The 24,699-nt window shown below is 38.2% G+C and overlaps 3 protein-coding genes across 6 annotated transcripts; 2 read left to right on the top strand and 1 right to left on the bottom strand.

The window, feature by feature from the left end:
* The first annotated feature begins 568 nt into the window (after nt 1–568).
* nanos3 (nanos homolog 3) lies at nt 569–1,821 on the top strand. The gene is made up of 2 exons (XM_051894955.1): nt 569–679; nt 850–1,821. Exon 2 carries the CDS (start codon nt 864–866, stop codon nt 1,350–1,352), a length of 489 nt encoding a protein of 162 aa, XP_051750915.1. The 5' UTR covers nt 569–679; nt 850–863; the 3' UTR covers nt 1,353–1,821.
* Nucleotides 1,520–6,593, bottom strand: si:ch211-286b5.2 (uncharacterized). 2 transcript variants are annotated; one of them, XM_051894857.1, is made up of 7 exons: nt 6,483–6,593; nt 6,130–6,181; nt 5,920–6,011; nt 4,319–5,815; nt 2,915–3,048; nt 2,677–2,769; nt 1,520–2,539 (listed from the first exon to the last, which is right to left on the bottom strand). In XM_051894857.1, exons 2-7 carry the CDS (start codon nt 6,155–6,157, stop codon nt 2,440–2,442), a joined length of 1,944 nt encoding a protein of 647 aa, XP_051750817.1. In that variant the 5' UTR covers nt 6,158–6,181; nt 6,483–6,593; the 3' UTR covers nt 1,520–2,439. The 2 variants fall into 2 exon arrangements, with proteins under 2 accessions (XP_051750817.1, XP_051750824.1); XM_051894864.1 differs by having other exon boundaries at nt 5,920–6,008.
* Nucleotides 6,594–6,611: 18 nt separating this feature from the next.
* On the top strand, nt 6,612–24,304 carry cc2d1a (coiled-coil and C2 domain containing 1A). 3 transcript variants are annotated; one of them, XM_051894756.1, is made up of 29 exons: nt 6,613–6,790; nt 7,277–7,355; nt 9,379–9,523; nt 9,628–9,734; nt 9,824–10,042; nt 10,290–10,584; nt 10,677–10,786; nt 11,970–12,042; nt 12,130–12,243; nt 12,343–12,470; nt 12,574–12,646; nt 13,809–13,933; nt 14,200–14,311; nt 14,383–14,555; nt 15,765–15,887; nt 16,019–16,077; nt 17,273–17,389; nt 17,469–17,542; nt 18,439–18,497; nt 19,109–19,160; nt 19,244–19,343; nt 19,900–19,990; nt 20,073–20,264; nt 20,355–20,413; nt 20,491–20,563; nt 20,649–20,769; nt 21,355–21,431; nt 21,762–21,809; nt 21,894–24,304. In XM_051894756.1, exons 2-29 carry the CDS (start codon nt 7,299–7,301, stop codon nt 21,930–21,932), a joined length of 3,015 nt encoding a protein of 1,004 aa, XP_051750716.1. In that variant the 5' UTR covers nt 6,613–6,790; nt 7,277–7,298; the 3' UTR covers nt 21,933–24,304. The 3 variants fall into 3 exon arrangements, with proteins under 3 accessions (XP_051750727.1, XP_051750716.1, XP_051750710.1); XM_051894750.1 differs by having other exon boundaries at nt 13,809–13,945; XM_051894767.1 differs by lacking the exon at nt 9,824–10,042 and having other exon boundaries at nt 6,612–6,790; nt 13,809–13,945.
* Nucleotides 24,305–24,699: the final 395 nt, after the last annotated feature.

Here is a 24,699-nt window from a genome sequence, read left to right as displayed (position 1 = left end):
TACTAGTTCAAAACTGTCTTAAAGTAATAATTTTTGTTAAATATTAAAATAAGTGTTTCATAAAGCACTTTGCCGGTTGTCCCATATTATTTATTGCAATTTTACATAATTTATACTGTGACATTGTTTCTTCTTCTTCTTTTTTTTTTCTTATTGCATATTGTTTCTTCTTATTCATACTGTTGGTGTTGTCTATTATTGTGTTCTTACTATTCTTACTGGTTATTGTCCCTTATTGTGTGTTCTTTTATATATTTTGTCTTTGTATGTTGTCTTTCTTGTGAGGAATGGACAAATAAGAATAAGATAAGAATTTCATTGTACTAAAGTACAGACAATAAAGTTCTTGAATCTTGAATAATTATTTTTTTGTTTGCCAAAAATAAAGGTTCTATAATTTTGTAATTTAACGATTGTACAAGGTCTTTTTAAAACGTCATAGAGTATTTTATATTTCAAAAACGCCAATCAGTTTCAATAATGTTACAATAGTAACCACAGAGTTTCAAATGAAATTTATGTCACTTAAGTTTCTCCTCTATGTTTATTTATTTTCAGAGACACATGGCAAACTTATCGAGTCCTAATTGGTCTCGTGCTGTGACGTCCGCCCTTTAAAACCCACGCGTGTTCAGCGCGTGCTTGACTGCTCGTTGTTTTGGTCTCGCTCGGTGGTCTGGTGAGTGTGATATGGCTTTTTCCTCTTCTCCAATCAGTTTCAATAATTTCACAATAGTAACTCCAGAGGAAATTTATTTGTCAGAGGACACCTGGCGTACTTATCATGTCCTAATTGGTCTCGTTCTGTTCAGCGCGTGTCTGACTGCTTGTTGTTTTGGTTCTCGCTAGGTGGTGAGTGTGACATGGCTTTTTCTCTCCTCCGTTACATCCTGTCAGCTCATGGATCTATGGAGTCTAACAATGAGGACTTTCAGCCTTGGAAGGACTACATGGGTTTGTCCGACATGATCAAAGGAATGCAGCGGGCGGGAGAGCAATCAAGCGCGGGAGATGACAAGAGGGAACCAACCGCCGCGCTCATGGAGTCTCCAAGCGGCCCGACGCGTGCGCGCACGCCTGAGACCAGGCAGAAAAGGAGCCTGCAACACTGCAAGAGCGCCAGCATCCCGCCCGAGAGGAAATTTTGCAGTTTCTGCAAACATAATGGTGAGGCTGAGGCCGTATTCACCTCACACTACCTCAAAGACCGCAATGGGAATGTGACGTGCCCGTACTTGAGCCAGTATGTGTGTCCCCTGTGCGGAGCCACCGGCGCCAGCGCGCACACGAAGAGGTTCTGCCCGCTGGTGGATAAAACCTACAGCTCCGTGTACGCCAAATCGACATGGTGAACGGGACACTGCTGACCTGCAGAAGATCTGGACATGGGAAACTATTTAAAAAGACAGTTTTTACAGAAAATTTTAATATTCAAGTTTTAATTTATCATTGTTTGTTTTATCCATAATGGCTTGTGTGTGAGTTTGTATGCATGTGCTTTCACGGTTTGATTTTGCACTTTTTATTTTTTTATTTTTTTTGCGGTCTTTTTCTTTGTATTTCAGTTGTGTGCACTATGGTCTTGTGTGTTTCACTTTTTCTCTTTTAACAAACTTGTACACCAGCCATTAGGCTTGCTACAGGTGCAACCGTTTGAGCGCTTTTTCTACAATCTGTTTTTGACAAATTTGTATTTGATATAACCCCTTTTTTTTGTATCAATGTTTAAAAAAGAAATATTTTACTGTTAATATTAGGTGTTTTACTCTTTAGAGCTGCATGTGTCTTGCATCAATAACAAAATATCAAAATCTTGTTTTCTCTCGTTCTTCAGGTTCTGATTTAATTGTGCTGCAGATCATGATCCTCTGGTTTTGTTCATCACACTGTGAAATGCATGTGTTTTTTAAAATACCAAGTTACACTAAAGAATTGAGTTAAATGGAAAAATATATAAATATTTTCACTTTTAGAACTCTTTTTATGTGTGATGTGTAATATCACAGCACTTCTGTTGACACTAGCTCAATGAGGTCTAGTTTTACAAAATAAATATGATACCGAATCAAATACCACAACAAAAACAGGAAAGTTTACTAAACAAATTATAATAAATTAAAGTTTGCAAAGGAGGACAGACAGATTTAAGGGATTTACCAGTTGCTAAAATTACAACTCTTCAGTCTAGGGGTCACAACCTGTGATTGACAGAATTACAATGTTTCCTACTTTGCTTGAACTTAAGAAAAATTAACTTCATCTTACTGAAACAGAACAGCTCTATGCAAGATGACACAAAGATGTGAACAAGTGGTTGCTAGCAAAATCAATCTAAACCAGTGCAAATTATACAGTTTTTTTTTTTTTTTATCAAAACATTTTTTGTCCACTATATCCTATGTTAGAACATATTCAGAAACTCAAAAGGTGTCAATATTTCTAGTGTGGAGGGCCATACATGCAGCGAAACTGTGGTCTTGGAGGTTTTCTGCCTTGTTGCAGAACTCCAATCTTCCTGTGCGCATCCCTCACTATCTGACTGCAAGATAAAGAGCAAGAGAGCATCAAAATTATGATTGTTTATGGTCAAAGGTATTTATATGGGATGTATTCCAGTGCAAACCACACAATCAGAATCATGTTTAAGTGCTCAAGACCTGTCGAATCATGACTTACTTCAGAGAGGCGAGATCTCTGATTAGGCCGCACACCATCTCTGTGGCATCTTCCAGATCACAAGCGGCTTCTGAGATTGGGAGGTCCTCCAAACTGAGCAAAAGTAAACCATTAAAAGGACAAAATGCCTTGTACTGTACGGCACATTAATGACTCCTAGACAGTAAATTCTGAAATGTAACCAATTGCTAGCTAAATAGACACACCATTCAAAGTCAATCGTTCGCACTCATCTCACCTCAGAGGGATGTTGTTGAGCTGGGAATCTGTCACAGAGTCGATGGATAAAGGGCTGGAGGGATCAGGTTCAGCGACAGGACTCGGATGAGGCTCATGAGCGTCACTCAGTAAACCATCATGCTCTGTAACTGACTGATGATCCAGCTCAGTTTTAGTATCTTAATGTTGACTTTAAAGTGATAGTTTGATGAAAATTCTGTCATAATTTACTCACCCTTATTTTGTTCTAAACCTGTATTAATTTCTTCTGCTGAACACAAAGGAAGATATTTTGAAGAATGTCTGTAACCAAACAGTTGACGGTAGCCATTGACTGCCATAGTAGGAAAAAAATACTATGGAAATCAATGGGGTCCATCAACTGTTTGGTTACAGATATTCTTCAGAATATCTTCTTTTGTGTTCAGCAGAACAAAGAAATTAATACAGGTTTAGAACAACATAAGGGTGAGTAAATTATGACAGAATTTTCATCTTTGGGTGAACTATCACTTTAAAGGACATGTGAGAGTTTTGGACATTTTTATTAATTATCAAACCAAAACTCACGGCTACTTACAGTACGGCAAACTTAGTCAATTAACAAATTCAAAGTAATGGTTCTGGTGTTTCAAAGGAATTCTAAATACAAAAATGTACTTAATACTTAATCTCTCATGCCATTACAAAGCTAGAAGTCTTTCTTTCATCCACTTCTGCTAAATTCAAATCAAATTAAATTCAAATAAGGCAGTTCTCACAAGGTTTGAGGCCAAACGACATTGATTCTTGCGTGTCTTGACATTGTTGTCAAATATAGTGCAATGCATCTTGATATGTCATATATGAGTTAAAGCCATAGTTCACCCAAAAATGAAATTATGTCATTAATTACTCACCCTCATGTCATTCCAAACCCAGTCTTTCGTTCACCTTTGGAACACAAATTAAGATATTTTTGATGAAATTTGAGAGATTTCTGTCCGAAAATTCATAGAGATGAATTGAGCGGTTTAGTCCAAATTTTCTGAAGAGACCGACTGCTTTATATGATGAACACATTTAATTGGATGAACAAAAAAGGGTTTGCAATGACATGAGGGTAAGTAAATTATGACCCAAAAAAATCATTTTTTAGGTGAAATAACCCATTAAATACGAATTGAAACGTTTTTTTTCAGTGAATAACAACTTATATGTTGGCCTTTTCCTCAACCAAAGCTCTCCTTCTGAAATTACTTCCGTATTACTTTTTATGACACTTCTATGTACTTTCTAAAGCTTAAAAAAGCACTTAGGACATCCTGCAGTATATCTTCTTAGAATTTGTAATTACATGATTTACGAAAGTAAATAATGACAAGAATTTTAAATTTGGCTGAACTGTATACATGTATGTTCTTAATTCAAAAGAATAACTCACTTGCACTTCATAATCTTCACCACAAGGTGGGGCTGCAGGCAAGGACAAACTCCAGATGCAGCTGTCCTCACAGTTCACTGTGTTCTTCTCAGGTGTTACAGCTGCAGCAACCAAAGTACAGTCCAAAGACTCACACTTATCTTCTATCTGGTTGATTACAGGAAGTGCACTGATGGTCTCATTGGCTGCAATATCCATGGACTCCGCACAGTGTTCATTGGTGTGGTTGCTGATATAAGTGTTCATGTCACGTTCAGATGGACAGCACTCCTCAAACTCCATCTCATTGCCTCCCACAACAAGTAGTTCTTCAAAATGATTAGCAACCTCAGAAGTGGACGCTGAGGCTTCGGCGGTCTCTTTGAGAACTTCAAGTGGACCTTCTATCACAACTGCATCTTGAGCCAAAACATCGGCTGATTCCTTGCAAACTTCAGCTAGATCTACAGTCACTTCGGTACCCATCTCAGTTGTGAAATCATCGCACATTTCTGGCTTATCTTCTCTAATGTTGCTTTCATTAGAGCTTTGCTCCACACATTCAGTTTCAGTTTCCACAAGAGTATCATCAGCATGGGAAAGGATTGTGTTGTCAGTTTCATGAGTAATTTCTTGATCGCTTGACATGCCTTCCACCAATATCTGAACTTGAACATCATTCCCATACTGCACATCAGGCAGTTCCTCCTGTACAGGTATACCCTCCAATGGGCAAGGGGTTGGGAAGGGGGATGCTGAAACCTCTGACTCAGTAGTTCCCTCATCTTCGAGAGAGACGGAGCCATCCTTCTTTAAATCGTCACTCATCATGACCGACTCCTCATTAATACCTTGACCTGCCTCGTTCTCCTGTCCTCCTCCAAATACATTCCCTCTAGTCGGCTGTCCCTTGAGCATCCTCTTCCTTTCTCCAAGCCGACACATTCCCATCCTCTTTCTGATTTTCCTCTTTACTATAGGATCTGCAGAACCTGCATCTTCAGTCATCTGAATTACTGTCTCATCAACTGAGGTCTCAGCTATGATGTCTGAAGACCCTAATCGTTCAGCCATCTTGGGTTCAGTGTCTATACTGTCCTGACACTCATCTGATGGTAATTCAGAGTCATCCGGGACCTTCTGGGATTCATGGTTTGAATTGCTTGCGATTTCACTTTCTTCATCTTCCAGGTCTACGTCAGGCGGATCTTCATTGGTAGCTTCCACATTTAAATGTCTAGAGAGAGCGTACTTGTCACTATTGTTAGGTTCTGGGGTTTGTACTGCGATCTCTGCAGTTTGTTCAATCTCATGAGAAACCTCAGGTGGGTTAGTGTCATTTCCATCCTCATCACTGTCACCATTGCATGTTTTTTCTTCCAGTGAACAAGAAGGATCAACAGGGAACTCTGTTTTCTGACCTTTTTGTAATGTGCTCTGTCCAGGCTGATGCTCATCCAGCTTGTCTGAGCATGATGCATTGTGGGAGTTGTTGTTTTCTGATTGTGGTGTCTGAATCTAGATATTAAGGTGAAGAGTTATGTGAATCAGCAAAAGAAACACAAATATAACAGCATCAAAGCATATTCTTCAAAATGTTGTGTAACTGAGAGACAAATCACCTGAGTTTCATCTGCAGACTGCAGGATTGTTTCTTCAGTGCTTCTCTGTCGTTTTGCTCTGGGCTGCGCTCTCTTAGGGGGTCTGAACTCTGCTAAAATACATTCATTTAAATTAACATGTCTATTTACTTGAAAATTAAATAGGTAATACAGCTACAATCAAGCTAATTGAGTGAATGACTGTATTATGTTCTCATGGGTTAAAGGTACCTGTAGTCTTTGATTTTCTTTTGGTCATTGTCTTGTTTTAGTCCAGATTTAACTAAGTGAACAAAAAGAAACAAGTTAAAACAAATTCATGGCACACTTGACTCATTTAATTTGATTATTTTGTAGCTTGTTTGTTTAAATGTATTAATTTAATTCGCATCTAACGCACGTTCATAAAATATTTACTTATAAACAATTATAAAACGTTCAACAAACAAAATAAACATTTTAAGCTTAAGTAAATAACGTATAATTTATCTGACAGACATTAACTCATAAGTCAAATGCGCGCGAAAGACTCGTGACGCTATTCGTGGTAGCATATTTAGTAAAATAAATATATATTTCTGCACCTTTTCTCAAAGAAAACAATTTTTAACACGACAAAGCTTAATATATGATTTAAATTGTCGACATTAGCGGATGAACTACAAGTCTGTGGGGCGTTCCCGCTTGCCGTAAAGCGCGAGGCTCTGCCGTTGCTATGGGAAACCTGGCGAAAAGCAGGAAGTGCTGAATTGTCATTGACAGCAGTGCAGATTTGTGTTTACCTGTGTATTTATGAAACTCTAGTGCAAAAACTTTATGACAGACAGCTTATTCTTCTCAACGGAACAGATAGTGACCACGTAACCCGCCCTCGGAGGAACATATGATCGAGGTATCGTGTTCAAATTAGTAGTAAAGATAGGCTGGTGTAAGAACTAGCCTCCTCGCTAGCTGGCACTTTGACTGAATTAGTTGTTTACTTTCTGATTTATATTGTGAATGAGCTGAAATGTATTTCATAGCTTCATTTAGCTTTGCCTCCAACAGTTTTTACTGCAAAATCAGCTTTCGATTCCCTTGTTTAAACCTGTAAACACTAGCAGGTTAAATACTGTTGAAATATTAGCTATTGAGCTCGTAGTCAGTTATTGTAAGCTGATGGAGGTCTAGTATATAGCGCAATTAAACATTTTGGCGTTGATTCTGTCTATGCATGGATTATGCTAATGTAAACGTCACATAAACGTCATGATTTAGGAATGCGCCATGACGCCTCTCACTTTCTGGTCTGGTTGGCTGTGGTGTTATTGAAGGGCTGATCCTGATGCAGTGGATGTTTTGCAGCTTTTTAAATAAATCATTCTTGTTCTTACTCCAGGTTTGAGGGAACTGCGGAGAAAATGAGTCGAAGCCGGAACCCCCCGCAGAAGGGCCAGGGGGCCGCCAGGGCCAAACAGGTAATAAACAAGATGAGAGGCAGTACTGTGTCCTGAGTCATGAAATCACAGCCTAAATCTCAGCTTTCAAGTCAGCATGAAACAAAAATTCACCCCAACCACTAACCCTACCCTTCACTAGAACTATAAGCTCAACCTTAACTCAGACTGCTGTTCTGCAGTTGGTTATTATTGCCCACTTTTGAGAGCCACGCCCACAATGTTAAAATCTAATCAACGACCCATGCATAGAACCATTATTTTTATTTTCTGATTATTTTTCATGCTATGAAAGAAAAGATCTGTCGCTACTTCCGTTTCATTGTGACTTTAATAGGTAAAACTCCAGGACTTGTTATGCATATACACCTAAAGGCACAATATGTAATTTTTGCCGCTAGAGGTCGCTATTCTAAACAAAAGCGTAGCTTAATGATGCCGTTAATGAGCGTGGAATCATGGGAGTTGTCGCCTTCACCTCCACAGCTGATGGAAAGCAATCTGACGGACTCGGGCAGAACTCATGTTCATGGATGAGCTAATGTATTAAGTTTAACGGTACTGTGGTATGAAGCAGGGCGGGCCGAGAGCTGTGGGAGTTCAGCAGAGCTTTTATTATGCTTATGCTGCTGTCAGCCACTTCCGCTCTTTTCGTTGTCTATGTGGAGTAATGCAGTGCTGTTTTACATGGTTACTCTCGCATTTCGTGTGTAACAGTGGCCAGATAGTGAGATTTGTACAGGTAAACTACTGCACACTGACAACTGCTAGAGAATAAGGTGTTTAGTGTCATTGTTAGTGCCTTCGCCTCGCATGCCAGCAGCGATCGGGCCAGAGTTCAAGACCGACTTGGAGCAGGGTGGTTAGGATTGGAGTCAAGTCAAGTCAAGTCACCTTTATTTATATAGCGCTTTTTACAATGTAGATTGTGTCAAAGCAGCTTTACATTGATAACTGGTACATTGTTTGGCTGCACAGCAGCTCTTAAAGAATAGTGTCAATGCAGGCAGATCAAAGCACTGTTGAATATCAAATGTAAGGTCAAGTGTCCCCAACTAAGCAAGCCAGAGGCGACAGCCTCAGGAGTGTGAGTTTTGGAGGCGGAGCAATGAAGAGAGGGGTGGGTTTGTTTGGGTTGATTTCAAATATCAACAATGTCCAACAGCGTAGTTCAAAATCTACTTACCGCACCTTTAATGCTGGATGACTTGTGTTGCTAAATGACATGCAATTAATTTATAATTAATTAAAAAAATATATTGTATGATGGAAAAAGCTCTCTCTGATTATGCTATGTTAGCCACTTGACAAAATAGCATTGTCTCTGAGGCATGGTAAAAACATGGTACTTGTGGTAAATTAAGGAAACAAGCGATTCAAACAATAAGACTAGCTGTGTTGAGCTGTAAAACAATGATTAGTTTTCTGTTGATTAATATATCTAAACAGTTGCTCACCTGTCTAATAAAACACATAATATTTTAAAGTATCTTTGGTGTTTCCATGGTTTCTACAAAATAAAATCGGAAACCGAGGGAAACGCGGGTATGATGTCATTGATGATTGTTCTAGTGGTTTTTGGATATTTTAATCCAAAAATCTTACATATTGTGCCTTTAAGTGCATGTAGGTGCATAAAATTGCTTTCACAAAATTCACAAAATGTCATAGTAGTGTTTGAACAATCTTTAAATCAGTTACTTTGCACATGGTTATTATTGGAAACTATTAAAAAATAAAACTTTTTTGTTACTTAAAATAAAATAAATTTTAGCCAAAATGAAAACTTGCTAGTTGACAATATTTGTCATTTTCATTTAGTTTAACTTGAAGTACTAAAATAACTAAAACTGAAATAAAATTATTAAAAAACTTTATAGACATAAAAACTCAACAAAATTACTAAACCTATAACTAAAATTAAAATAAAATTGGAAAATATAAAAATAAAAAACTAATTCAAAATAATAATAATAATAAAAGATATAATAGTATCTCAATTTTACCAAAATAACACTGGCTCTCCGTCCTCACATGTAATCAGATGGGACTGCTGTTGGATTTGGCTCCTGATGGCGGGCTGGATGACTCTGGAGGAAATGAGGAGGAGCTAGAGGCAGAGCTTCTGGCCTTGATGGGAGGAGGAGGAGGGAGGGGCGGACCAGCGGGCAGGAAGCCTGGAGGAAAAGGTGAGGACACCAAACATTATTTAGATATGACCTCTACTAACAATTATAATCATCTAAACCATGGCATTTTCCCATCATCTTTCTCTCTTTTTTGCATCATGTAGCTCCGGTTCCCATGGAGGACATTGAGCGGATGGCAGCTCTTTGTATGAAAGACCTGGACGAGGACGGAGATGATGACGGTGACTTGGAGAACGATGCTGATCTCATGGTTAGCCAAAAACCTTCTCGTCTTTACATCCACTACATGGGATATGATGTTTTTTGCATGAAGAGATTTTGATCAAAGTCGTTTTTCAGGCCGAGCTGAATGAGGTGTTGGAAGACGATGAGGAGCAAGTAGTCAGGAAACCCCCTCCGTCACCAGCACCTCCTCAACGCTTAAATGCAGCACCCCAGTCCACAGCCAGCCTGGAGTCCCGCCTGCAAGAGCGGTTAGACATGTACCAAACAGCCATTACCAACGCCAAGGCTGCGGGAGAGACCAGCAAAGCACGGCGATACGACCGCGGACTGAAGGTGGACCGTATCTGAGAGTAGTGATCGACCAATATAGGTTTTTTTAATAGAAACTGCCAATATCTGAGAAAGCAGGGTGGCCGCTGTCAAAATAAAAGTCCTGTTTACGACATTTAGCAGCCAAAGAGAAAACCTTTTCAGCTGATGCAATAATTTAAAATGACCAAATATCTTCGCGATATATATCTGTCGAATGCCATCTGAGACATTATAAACTTGTTCAGTAACATATTCTTCTTGTTTTTAGACTCTACAGTCTATGTTGACGTCAGTTAAAAAGGGGAAACCCATCAATGAAGAAGAGATTCCTCCTCCTGTGGCCACTGGTGGAAAACCCTCCACTGCGCCGCAGGCCGAGCCAATCAGAGAGCAAGAAAAACCTGCTCCAGCAAACACGCCACCGCAGACGGCCAACGTGAAGCCAGTCGCTCCACCTAAACCTCAGCTGCTACAGCCTCCATCAGCGAGACCGATGGCCGTAACACCCGATACACCAGCCATATCACCCCTCACGCCCAGCCAGCCCAACTCACAGCACTCAGGTACACACACATGCACTGAATTTTTCATTTAACTCTTATAAAACTGTTTTGAAAGCCGTTACTGCACTCATAATCACATTTGTGTGTTTCAGAGCTCAAAGCGAGTATATTGAGCAGACAAAGAGAGTATAAGCTGGCAGCCATAAAGGCCAAACAGAGCGGAAACACTGACCAAGCCAAACAACTCTACCAAGTGTCCAAGGTACCCGAGTGTCACTGATTCATGATTAGTAGTATTTTACGCCACATTTACATTCATTTGTGATTTTAATTTAAATATTGTTATTTAGGAGCACTATCGTTGAAAAGTTTGGGGTCTGTAAGATATTTTATTTGGAGATAAAAAATGATTTTATTCAGCAAGGATGCATTAAATTAATCAAAAGTGACAGTAAAGACCAGGGATATTATTTTAAATTGTATTATAATAAAAAAAAAATATATATATATATATATATATATATATTTAACAATAATATAATAGTAGTTAAATTTATTTTGAAATAACTACTTTTTAAATCCATTTTATTTAACTATAAAATTGTATTATAGTTAAATAAAAATATAACTTAAAATTTAACTTTAAAAATGTAATGTATTAAATTTATTTAACAGTAAAATTGTATTATAGTTAAATAAATAAAATATATTAAATTGTATTATAGGTAAATACAAATAAAAGCATAAAAAATTGTTACTTGAAATAAAATAAATGTTAACTAAAATAAAGTTTTTCACATCTTCAGCTAGTTTTTCATATCTTGATGTAAAATTGAAAAAATAATAAAAACTATAGAGACATTAAAAATAACTAATAAAAATAACAAAAGCACAACAAAATGCCTACAACTTTCAAATAAAATAAAATAAAAAAAAAATAAGTATCTCAGTGGTACTAAAATTGTACACTGGTAAAGACATTTATAATGTTAGAAAAGATTTCTATTTCAAATCAATGCTGTTCATTTCAGCTTTCTATACATCAAATAATCCTGAAGTTTTGACAAAAATATGCAGCAGCACAACTGTTTTCAACATTAATAATCAGAAATGTTTCTTGAGCATCAAATCATCAAATTAGAATGATTTCTGAAGGATCATGTGACACTGAAGACTGGACTAATGATGCTGAAAATTCAGCTTTGATCACAGGAATAAATTATATTATACAATATATTCACATAAAAAAAACAGTTGTTTTAAATTGTAATAATATTTCACAATATTGCTGTTTTTACTGTATTTCTGATCAAATTAATGCAGCCTTGACTTTTGAACAGAAGTGTAGGTCTGTTATCGTGGACTGTAGATTTACACAACACACTGTTACAGTTAACCACAACAACTATGAAAATAAACTTTTATTTGCTCTCTGTTTCCCACAGAGGTTGGACTCACTGCTGGAGACGGTTGACCGAGGGGAGTTTGTCGACATCAACACACTGCCGCCTCCTCCTGGTACGTCTTCACCTCACAGATCATCACTCACCCCAGTTACATAGTGGCTAGTTTATTCAGATACTAATGAAAGTCTCTCCGTTTCAGCTGAGGTCGAAGTGCCACGTTCAAACCCTCCCCAACTGTCCTCTAAACCAGCCGCTCCTCCTGCTGCACCCGCTGCTGCACCTGCTGCTGCACCCGCTGCTGCCCCAGACACAGGTGAGAACATGTGTGTGTTCACATGACGTCCCAGACACAGATGAAACCCAGGTTAGATATCAGTTACGCTGTATATGAAAGAACGTGTGTGTGTTTCAGTTTTCTCTGCTCCCCGGAGCGTCGCCGAGGCCTTACAGCAGCGCATGGACAAATACAAAGAAGCTGCGGAGAGCGCCAAGAGCAAAGGAGACGACCGCAAAGCGCGCATGCACCAGCGCATAGTCAAGGTAACACGCCAAGAGTCACATATGTTAAAAAAAAAAAATAATAATAATAATAATAAAAAAGCCATTTATTTAACAACTTTTGTGTGTGTGTTCTTCACTTAAGCAATATCAAGATGCCATTAAAGCTCATAAAGCAGGACGGCCTGTGAATTTGGCAGAACTTCCAGTTCCACCAGGTAATGCTTGTTTACTTGTTTGTAGCAAGGGAAACTTTCCTGCAGAGTTCAGCGCCAACCCTGATCAAACTCACCTGCTTGTAGCTTTCTAGTAATCCTGAAGACCTTGATTAGCTTCTTCAGGTGTCTTTAATTAGGGTTTGGAGTAGGGATTAAACGGATCATGCGGTGCGTCTCAATCAGCTCCCTAGTTCACTAGTTAGGGCACTCATCAGGGAGTCGGCCATTTTAAGGGCTGTCTTAATTGCAGAATCCTTATAGGGCACTGAAACGTTCTCTCCCTAAAAAGTCCCAAAATGTACCGTGAAAACCAGGGAGCATTAATTGTGCTTTGTGTTCCCTTAACGGAAGTTCTGAAGCATGAAACATAAATCACGTTCTACAATGAGGACGTTGTCATGTCACCGAAAATATAGAGTCATCAGTGTCCCAATGTGTAGTGAGCTAGGGTCCTTACTGTCCTTACCAGTGCCCGAATTCGTGTACACGATATAATGATTCACAAGCTCAGGAGCTGATTGAGACGCACCCATAGTTGAGCCGTGATCTGTACGGACCAGGCGCCGACGACTGTGGCATAATAAAAGCTTCACTGCTCTCGAGCCGTGTGTCGTGTTTGTCTCTCATTAGCAATCGCTCCAGCGGCCTCGTTTCTGCTCCCACAGCACTCAGCCCTGCTCTGCTTTAGCGTTATTTTACATTTAATGATTATATTTCTGTACCTAAAATGAATACTACTGTTAGACCTTACTGTATTTGTAACTTTGTTATATTGTATTTATCTTGTAATTAGAGTATTTGATCATATATATATATATATATATATATATATATATATATATATATTTTTTTTTTTTTTTTTTTTTTTTTTTTTTTACTTGCCTTTAACAATGATTGAACATTATTAGGCTAGTAGTTTTTGCTGTGGTATCGAAGTACTCAAGTATTTTCTTTTGCTGATCCGAAAAACTAACCGATCCGTGAATCAAAAAACATATTATCCGAACCGTGAGTTTTGTGTTCCGTTGAACCACTAGCGTGGAGCTAAACTCTGCAGGGCAGTGGCCTAAAAAAAATCAGATGTCAAAGTAAAGTCCTCAGAAGAATAGTTGTAGATCATTTGTGTGCCTCTCTTGACGTTGTGTATGTGTGTCCATGTCAGGTTGTCCTCCACTGCAGGGCACTGAGGGAGGCAACCAGAACTTTATGGGCGTCCTGGAGACAGCCATGAAACTGGCCAATCAGGATGCAGATGCTGACGCGGATGAAGACGAGGAGCCACAAAAGGTAGCGTCAAAGGTCAGTGAAGCATCTAGAACAGGGATGGGCAACTTCAACTCACTGTCCTGGAGAATTTAGCTCCAACCCCGATCAAACACACCTGAACAAGCTAATCAACATCTTCATGATTTCTAGAAAGCTACAGGCAGGTGAGTTTGGTCAGGGTTGGAGCTGAACTCTTCAGGACAGTGGTCCTCCAGGACTGAAGTTGCCCATCCCTGATCTAGAAACTGTGTTTCAGCCTGATTCTTCATCGCTCTGTTTCCGTGTAGCCATCAGCTCAGCCTGCCGTTCAGAAATCAAGAGCTCCCGCTCCTCCGAAAGCCCCGTCCACCGCAGGGACGCCCACTGGCTCCACAAACGCCCCCAAACCAGGAGGGAAAGGTAGATACAGTTTATATAAAGGCATTAATGTGTCTGCGCTGTTGTGTAATGTGTGTGTTGTTGTTTTGTAGCCCAGCAGCAGCTGGATTTCCTGACGATGCGCAGGCAGCAGTTTGTGAAGGCGGCGCTGCGCTCTAAAGAGATGAAGGACATGCAGGGCGCTGCACAGCACCTCAGAAACGCTAAAGGCATGGATTCCATGATCAATGCCGCCAAGGCCGGACTTCCTGTTGACATCACCAAGGTTTGCGAATTCCACTAGTGGACCCTTTTCACATTTTTCAGGGTTCTCAGAAGCAGATGTCGTCTTAGTTGTGTAAACAACTGTAGTGGTGAACAGAAATTACAACAAATATATTTGATGTGTTCCCATTTGCTCCAATAGAAAAAGAAAAATACATGATAGGCTTTCTATAAGGGCTTTCACGCTGGGTAGTTCTAGGAACTCTGTTATAGTAACTAGCCACTAGGATAGTTCCCCGATAACTAATTTCTCTCCCGGGCCATTTTCTTAGTTGCATTTGCACCAGAAGTAGGAACTCTGAAGCGGCCGATAGCGGCGTCTTTAAGCGCGTAATTTACAAACGTCAAAAACCGGTGGATGGAGGATGCCATGATCGGAGCTGTGTTTGTTGTGTGTCGTGGGTTTCGTGATAACGGAGATGGAATGTAAACACAATTTACGTGACTGAAAGAGCAAAAAGTGGGGCTAAGAGACGAGACGAAATCTCCTATGACTTTCACTATTACATATCATCGAGGCGGAGAAAAGAACACAACCATGCAGACAATAGGTAAATGTGGTTATCGCTGTTTTCCATGTTTGTGAAGTAAATATGTTTACACGGCTTTTTGCCAGTGTTTGACATGCGTTTGACCAATCAGCGTACACTTACGTCACTGATAGTTCCTGTAGTGCTGGTTTAGACCTGACTCTAAAGTTTAGTTCCCCCTAAAGGAGTTCCTAGAACTAAAATCGTTCCTAGTTCCTGCGGTGCAAACACGACAAAATCCGGGTACTTCCGCCAATAGTTCTAGGAACTATGAAATGGTTCCTCCGGTGCGAAAACCCCTTATGTCACTTCCTCAGCTGTTGTATTAAAAAATCACAGTATCACAGTGTTTAATTTGAAGTAAATTTGATTAATTAATTGATTATTAAATCAACTTTATTTTCAGTAATGGCTAAATGAAAATTTAATTTTGGTTTCAGGAGAAAATTTATTTTGTTCATCTCTAGTGTGAATGAGTGTTTGTATGTGTTTAAGAGAGGAAAAAGTTGATTATTTTCAGATCTTGAGCTCGTTGCTCAGCTAAACTATATTTCATGCCGTTTCTGGACAGTCTGAACATGTGTGTGTGAATGTGAAGAGATGTGTGTGTAACTCGGATCTCAGTGTGTGGTTTGCAGTGCTGCTGATGTGTTATTGACGGTCTCGTCTCTGGTGTGCAGGTGCCGGGCGCTCCGGTCAGTGAGGAGGACTACAGACTGTCTCAGTCTCGCTCGTCGGCCGTGTCTCCGCGCTCGGCTGAGCAGTACACACAGCTCATGGGACAGCTCAAACAGCAGCACGAGGTCTCTGCTCCTGTGTTACTCACACAACAACTCAAGAACATGCCATAGATCTGATACATGTAAAGCACACACAGACAAATGTAAAGACAAATGTAAGGCTTATTTACTATCTAAATGATTCATGTTTCCAGAAATGCCTGGAATACTCCCAGCAGTTCACTCATATGGGGAATGTAGCAGAAACTGCCAGGTGAGTGTTTTCATTCGTCTTGATGCTGTGTTTGTGTTAGTAAATGTCTGTTTAGATTCTTACATACAGAGTTTTCAGGTGTGTTTTGAGTGATGAATGTGCACTACTGTTCAAAAGATTGCAAATAAATTAATACTTTTATTGAGCAAGGACGCATTAAATTGATCAAAAGTGACAGTAAAGACATTTATAATGTTATAAAAGATTTCCATTTAAATCTTCTATTCATCAGAGAATCCTGAAATAAATGATCACGGTTTCCACAAAAATATGAAGCAGCACAAACTGTTTTCAACACGGATAATAACCAGAAATGTTTCTTGAGCAGCAAATCATCAAATTAGAATGATTTCTGAAGGATCGTGTGACACTGAAGACTGCAGTAGTGATGCTGAAAATTCAGCTTTGCATCACAGGAATAAATTACATTTTAACACATATTCACTTAGAAAACAGTTATTTTAAATTGTAAAAAATATTTCACAATTTTACTGTTTTTACTCTATTTTTGATCAAATAAATGCAGCTTTGGTGAGCAAAAGAGAAAATTAATAGTTGTGTATAAAAGAAAAACAGAAAGATTTTGTCATATTTATCTAAATAAGCACTAAAATTGCGAATTTTAAACATCTAATTTTAATAAATTAATGCCTTTTTTTAAGTACTGTTAATTATTTATTTATCTTTGGTAATTCAGGATTTATAAAAATATATTTTTTACATACTAATGGTATAAAAAGTTAACCATTATATACATATACTGTTATATACATTCAATTGAATTCATTAAATTTTTTTATTAAAAAAATAATATCTGTCAGAATGTATGTTCTATTTATAAATACTAATATAAACCTTAAAATGAAATATCAAATCTTGAGCTAGCCTTAAAGTGTATCTGTGTCAGATTTTTCCAACGTTGTAGAGTCCGAGTGTCCCCACATGGACAGTAAAAGCTGAAATTACACACATTATGGGAGCAGCAAACAGTCCCCATGAGGAAAACAGCTTAATAAACACAGTAATTAATGAAAAATGCAGAAACGGTCGTGTGAGGGTTTGGTTTAAGGGTTGCTGTAGAGCAAAGATCATGAGCTCAATATTAAAACAATAGAAGTCAATGAAAAGTGCCTATGATAGAAAAACAACTGTGTGTGTGTGTGTGTGTGTGTGTGTTTCTGTGTGTGTGTTGTAGGTTTGAGAAGCTGGCAGAGGAATGCATGAGTAATATTGAAATACTGAAGAAAGCTCATGCCAAAGGCCAATCAGTACCCAAGTACCACACAGAGGAGCGCACCTTCAACTCCGTCAAGTAAGAACGCACACACACGTTTGTCAGTGAGGAGGACGTCCTGCACAGATTCCCTGAATGTCTTCCTCTCTGTGTTTAGGATCTTTCCCAACCTGACGTCCAGTGACATGGTGCTGACCATCGTGAAAGGAATCAACCTGCCCGCTCCTCCAGGTGTGTGTGTGTGTGTAGTGTGTACTTGTACAACTGTCTTTCTGAGGACCGGTTTGAGTTTTAGACCATTGGAGTGAAAACCAAGAGAGCGAAGTCCTCACTTTCTGAGAGCCCTTTAAAGGCCTGTCTGAGGGACAGGGCTTGGTTTTAGGGATAAGGTTATGATCGGGTTAAGGGTTGGTTTAGAGTAAGTGTTAGGCACTTAGTTGTGATGGGTAGGGTTAGGGTTAGGGTAAGGAGCTAGAGATTACACTGTGTCAATGAATGTCCTCACAAAGATAAGATAAATGTACGTGTGTGTGTGTGTGTGTGTGTGTGTGTGTGTGTGTGTCATATGACTGGAAAGAGATTGTTTCAAATGATTAAATGTGATTGATTGTGATTTAAACACTACTGTTTAAATGTTTCTGGGATTTTTTAAAAGTATCTTATGCTGACCAATATTATTCCCAGCAATCCATATGCAACATTTAAAGTTCTTTTTTTAAAATAAATATTTAGTGAAGTATGTCTGTTTATGATTTACTACATGTATATATTAAGGTGTAAAAAATGCAGTAAAAACAGTAATACTGTGAAATATTTTTACAATTTAAAATAACTCTTTTCTATGTGAATATATTAAACTATAATTTATTCCTGTGATCAAAGCTGAATTTTCAGCATCATTACTCCAGTCTTCAGTGTCACATGATCCTTTAGAAATCATTCTAATATGCTGATTTGCTGCTCAAGAAACATTTCAGATTATCAATGTTGAAAACAGTCGTGCTGCTTCAGACTTTTGTGAAAACTCTGATACATTTATTTAAGGATTCTTTGATGAATAGAAAGTTAATACTTTAATATCAATAATGAAATTCTGTGACAAAATGTTGTTTTGGTGTTTTCTCCAGGAGTTTCCGCCAACGATCTGGATGCAAGCGTGCGCTTTGAGTTTCCGTTCCCCAGTGCGGTATGCACCACTTTCTCACTCACACACACACACACATACACACACACACACACACGCACGCATGCAACTGGGATCTAACAGTAGCTATGTTTCCATCCACCTATTTTTATGTGCATTTTGGAATATTGCATAAAAAATGCTGAATGGAAACTCCAAGATGCGCATAAATTCTAAAAATGTGCATAAAAAATTCTGCACAGTAATTTTTTATCCGCTAAGAAGACGTGCATAAACTGCGATGGAAACAAATTTACCTAATAAATGCCTCGAAGTGCAACAAAACCTGTTGACTTTGCCTCAAAAGAGGCTGTGATTGGACAACTGGACTAACCAGCAGACCAAACGCATCGCAGCATCTTAAATGTTGGTTTGGTGATTCTGAAACGCCTGAGTCACAGTCTGTCATCAGAATGATTTGGTTTAATTTCCTCCCAGAAGCGTCTCACATGATTGTGATTTTTATTACAGATAATTTGCGCCAGTTTTTCTCTTGAACACATGATGGAAACGCTGCTTTATTCGCAAATGTTTAATGCAATATTCCAATCTTGCACACAAGTTAATTTCACAACTTTTAATGGAAACGTATGTATTGTGTGTAATTTTCTTAGGAAGAAGCTCAGAGAGACAAAACAAAAAATGTGAAAAACACCAACTGTCCAGGTACACACGCACACATACACACACACACGATCTGTGTATTGAACAGGTGGTGGCATTAGATGACAGTCTGTGTTTGTTTTTAGAGTTTAAGGAGCAGTTCAAGCTGAACATCAAGCGAGATCACAGAGGCTTTAAGAGGGTCGTACAGGCCAAAGGCATCAAGTTTGAAATCATACACAAGGGGTGAGATTATTCATATATTTTTTTTTTTGGATCATTTGGTTGTTGCATTGTGACATTTAAGCAGATTTCCCTCCCAAATTCGCATTGTTGTAATATGTCTGGATTTTATTTTTTATTTTTATTTATTTTTTTGTCAAATTCTTGTTTTTCTTAATGGTGATTCTCTATATTGTATTTTTTTTTTTTAAACTGTAAATAATATTTTTAAAGTAATTTTAACAAATCAGCATAAATTAAAGCCAGCAAAAGAAATTCTTAATAAATGCTTTGCGACAATTTAAATAAATAATTTAATAATCATTAAATAATCGTAAATGTTTTGCGTTACAAAAATTTTAATATTTTTAGCAATATTCTAATGAGATTTTTGGGGGGGGGGATTTCCTCACATTTTTTATTTAAATTTTACATTTTAATTGTTGTAATTGTCATGAAAATGGTGCAGAACGAACTTAATCATCTTAAAAATAGGCTTCATTTTCTATAGGCAAAATAGTCAGTAGATCAGTTTTGTCTGACTCTAATAATCTGTGTGTGTGTGTGTGTGTGTGTGCAGCGGTCTCTTCAAGACGGATAAAGTGGTGGGAAGCGCTCAGCTAAAGCTAGAAGCCCTGGAGAACCAGTGTGAGATCCGAGAGATCATAGACGTGAGTGACTCACACAGACTCATATTCACGTGTCACATTCACACAAGCGCCGGCGTCCCATGAGGCTGTGCTGCTGTTGCAGGTGTTAGACGGACGGAAGGCGACGGGAGGGAAGCTGGAGGTGCGTGTGAAGATCCGGGAGCCGCTGGGTGGAGTTCAGCTGCAGTCTGTGACGGAGAAATGGCTCGTCATCGACCCGCTCACACCTTCACCCGAGAAAGAACGAAAGCGGGAGAAAGAGCGAGAGCAGGAGAAGAGCAAGGAAAAGGAACGGGTACGAGATCATAATTGGTGGTATTTTCATTACACACAGGATGTGATCTTACATACAAAGACAGAAACTCATAAAACATTTTCTTTCCAGCAAGCACCTTCTCCAAGATCCAAACCCCAAAACGATCATGACAGGAACTTTAAACCCAGGTAAAACTGAAGCTGATTGTACGGCACTTACCGCATGTTCCTCTGTGAGCGTGTTCACGTGTGTCTCTCTGTTTCAGCTCGTCTCCTCCGCAGTATAAAATGCACAGCTTCAGCCTGCTTCACCACGACAAAGAGAGGCTGGAGTGGAAGGTGTGTGTTGGTGTCAGTCGTGAGCTGTTGACTGTTTTTAAGCAGATATAGAGTGTATCATGAGTCGTTTTGTGCGTCTCTTCAGATCAGTGATTATAAGAAGAACAGACGAGATCCGTCAGAGCTGATCAAGCAGCACATGGACGTCTGTCACCGACTGCAGTGGCAGAAATCATACCTGGAGAAACATCCGGCAGCACTGACAGGTACCACACGTCAAACTTTAATAGAGGCAGCGATGGGAAAAGAAATCTAATTAAAGGAAATAATACTTTTATTCAGTAAGGTCACATGAAAATTGATCAAAAGTGACAGTAAAGACATTTAGAATGTTACAAAAGATTATATTTCAGATAAATGCTGTTCTTTTGAACTTTCTATTTTCTAACATTGATGATAATCAGAAATGTTTCTTGAGCATCAAATCATCATATTAGAATGATTTCTGAAGGATCATGTGACACTGAAGACTGGAGTAATGATGCTGAAAATTCAGCTTTTCATTACAGAATAAAAATGACAACATATATTCACATATAAAATGATTATTTTAAATTGTAATAACATTTCACAATATTACTGTTTTTAAATTGTAATTAATACATTATTTGGTCCATTTATTAACTATTTTCATGTCTGAATAGTAGTGTAACAGCCACATTTACATGAAATGCAAATATTCAAATGAAAAACACCCTAATTTATATAAATAAATAAAAAAACATGGTCATAAACAGCTGTATTTCACTAAATATCTATTTTAATAATGTGTCTCTCTGTCTGTGTCTCAGAATATGAAAATGTGCTGCGGAAGTTCGTTCACGGTCTCTCCGATTCAGTGAAAACGTTTTCCAGCCAAGGCAACAGGGTGAACAAACCTCACACACATTTGTATTGATAAATTTGTCCTTTGCTTCTTGATTGTCCTCGATCGAGTATGAGGTGTCCTATTTTTCTCATTAAATATCCCATTTCAATCAGAAATACTTGACATGACAGAAGTAAAATGGGTTGTGAATGTTGTTTCATGTTGAAATGAAACACTAATGCAGTTGCTAACGCAGATATTTCATCAAAACTTTGTGATGTGACCCAGCAGACGCTGGATGCCACATTTACTCGTAAAGAGATGAAATAATTTCTGCTTTTTTGCAACAGTCATTTTGATTAAAGCTAAAGAAGTGTTCTCGTTTCTCAGGATGCAGCGAAAGACGCACTCGGCCGACTGAAGATGGTGGAGAACGAGGTGAATATTAAAGCCCGCAATGTCTCCGGCTCGGTCACGTTTCCACTGAACTCACTGTCGTGTCTTTCGTTCTCTCCCTCACAGCTGGAGTCAGTCAGGAAGAAACGCGCCGTCAGAGAGTGAAGAAAACTGTTCACACACTTCTGAAATCATGAGAATATAAATGAATCGTGACAGATGTAAAGGAGCTGCAGAGGGAAACACTACACATACACACACTGAAGCGCTTTTTTTGCGTTGCTGCACTTCATTACTCTTTGGTCCAAACCATCAGAACACTCCTCGTCTTCTGTACGGACAGACGTCTGAATGTTTCCAGTGAGATCAGACTCATCTCACCTCATTCAAAATGAAGATAAATCATAGACTATAGGAGGAATCTCACAAAAACCCATCAAGAACATGGCTGGGTCATATTTCATACCAAAATCAAAAGATTTGAAATTATATTTTGGATAAAGCAAAATACAGTTATTTTAGGACCATCATTTTTTTTTTTTTGCATTGTGACTTTTTTTAATAATAATTAAGCACATTTAAACCATAATGTTAAAAATGTATATATATAATTTATAGTGTACAATAAGCATACAGAATGGTAGTATTTGCTGTAGTACATTTATTTTTTCAATAAAATTTGAAATTAATTAAAAATATTTATTAAAAAATAATTAAAATTAAATGTGTCTGTTAGATTCACATAACAGTATTAGAGGAATATATATATATATATATATATATATATATATTAATAGTAATGAGAATTGTGGGGAAAATTGTGCTTAATTTCCAATTCAAATGGTCTTAAAATTCTTATATATATTGTGAAATATGACATTAATTTGTGAGATTCCTCCTAAATGCTTTGTAAATAAATACTTCAAAACTAAATATGATCAAACAATCACTGTTATCTATGGAAGCTTGTTTCCACCATGAAAAAAAAAAATAAAAAAGGTAATTTTTATCTAACAATTCTGACTTTTTTTTCTTGCAGTTTCAAGTTTTTATCACGCAATTCTGACTTTATAACTTGCAATTGTGAGTTTATATCCCGCAATTCTGAGAAAAAGTCAGAACTGAGAGTTATAAAGTCAGAATTGAGTGATATAGTCAGAATTGCAAGATAAAGTCAGAATTGCAAGAGATAAACTCAAGTCTTTTTTCCCTCACAATTGCACACTATAAATGCAATTCTGACTTTATAACTCACAATTCAGACTTTATATCACGCAATTGTAAGTTTATATCTCGCAATTCTGAGAAAAAAAAGTCAGAACTGTGAGTTATAAAGTCAGAATTGCGTGATTAAAAACTCGCAATTGCGAGAAAAGTCAGAATTCCAGAATTTTTTTTTAGTGGCGGGAACGAGCTTCCATAGTTATCCGAGAACAGAATTCATTCCCATGCATGTAACTAGCACTACAAAAATGACATTGATCTTTTTATTTTATCCCTATTTTTCTTTTTCGTCATCCATCTCCTCCTCTCATTCACCCTAACCTCTCTTCTCCCTCTCTCTCTCATGTATAAGTGCTGTTAATCTGCAGTCTATAATAGCATCTTTACAGTAATCTGTGTCCTACAGTATTCCCAGATTAGGATAATGTCACTGCACGACCCTGATATGGGAATAATCTCAGCACTCCAGGGAAGATGTTCAAGTGTGTGTGTGTGTGTGTGAGAGTGTGTTAGATGGACGAGATGCGGATAATATCCCATAATCGCGGATTATCCGCACCCCGCTGGAGAACAGACGTGAGAGAAAATCAAACGGGGTTCATTGTGAGGGGGTTTCAGATGGGGGATGGTGTCAGTGTGTGCGTGTGTGTGTGTGTGTGTGTGTTCATGGGTCTGTTTGGTTTGATAAAATCGAGCATGTGTGTATAAAGAGGTTTTGTATGTGGGTGATAATGAAGAAAACGTGATGAAGAGGTTTTGTGTGGTATCGATTCAGATGCTGAGATCAGCATGTTTTTGGGAAGCTGTCGTCTCTTTTTCTTCGCTTGTCTATTTCAGAGTCAAAAGGGCATCAACTTTAACCCCTGACCGACACAATCCGACCCCCTTGTTGTTTGTGTAGGGCAGATCCACATTTCTAGATCTCAGTAGGTTCAGTATGTCTGTGATGCATATCAACTCTTTCATGGGGGTGTTTGTTTGTTTGTTTGTTGGTTGGTTGGTTTGGTTTGCGTTTTCAGAGCCAGACATAAAGCTGCCTCGTTTCCATGACAACCTTTATTATTATAGGATGGTGTCTGAACTCCATTAGCTTGCCTTCGTCTTCATCATCCTCATTCACTCCAGTATGTACAGATGAGGTTTATTACCGTTTCCACATATTGAAGGCAATCACTGCTAATGTATTAATGTATGTACTGATGTTCTGATAATGGGTCTATTTTTTAAAAGCTGCATTAATTTGCTAATGTGTCTACGGTGAAGGATATGATAATGTCTAATGTGACAATTAAAAAGAAAAGTTGAGCTAAAAATGGAAGTTCTGTCATCATTTAAGGCTCGTTCACAGCATGTATGATAATTATCGTTCTAATCCTATGAGAATAGGGAAGCCCACACCACACCGATAACGACACAGAGGAACGATAACGTTGGAATCATTGTCACGATTTTTTTTCCAGCTGATGAATGATAAAAACATTGACAGACGATCAGAATCCATCCTGCTTTAAAGAACTCGAGCATTTATAGTGGCAGGCGACAAAACTGAAGAGTGCATTTATAGTAAACAGAGTGTTATTGCTAATATAGTTATCGTTATTGTTATCTTCATACTTATCGTTCTTGGGTTGAACTGGCCTTTACTCACTTGTGTTGTTACAAACCCATATGACTTTCATTTTTACAAAGAACACAAAAGAGTGTTTTG

Source organism: Ctenopharyngodon idella, chromosome 1 (assembly GCF_019924925.1).
Source record: "Ctenopharyngodon idella isolate HZGC_01 chromosome 1, HZGC01, whole genome shotgun sequence".
Taxonomy (NCBI): domain Eukaryota; kingdom Metazoa; phylum Chordata; class Actinopteri; order Cypriniformes; family Xenocyprididae; genus Ctenopharyngodon; species Ctenopharyngodon idella.
Note: the sequence above shows the minus strand (reverse complement) of the source record. Positions and strands in the feature narration are given on the sequence as shown.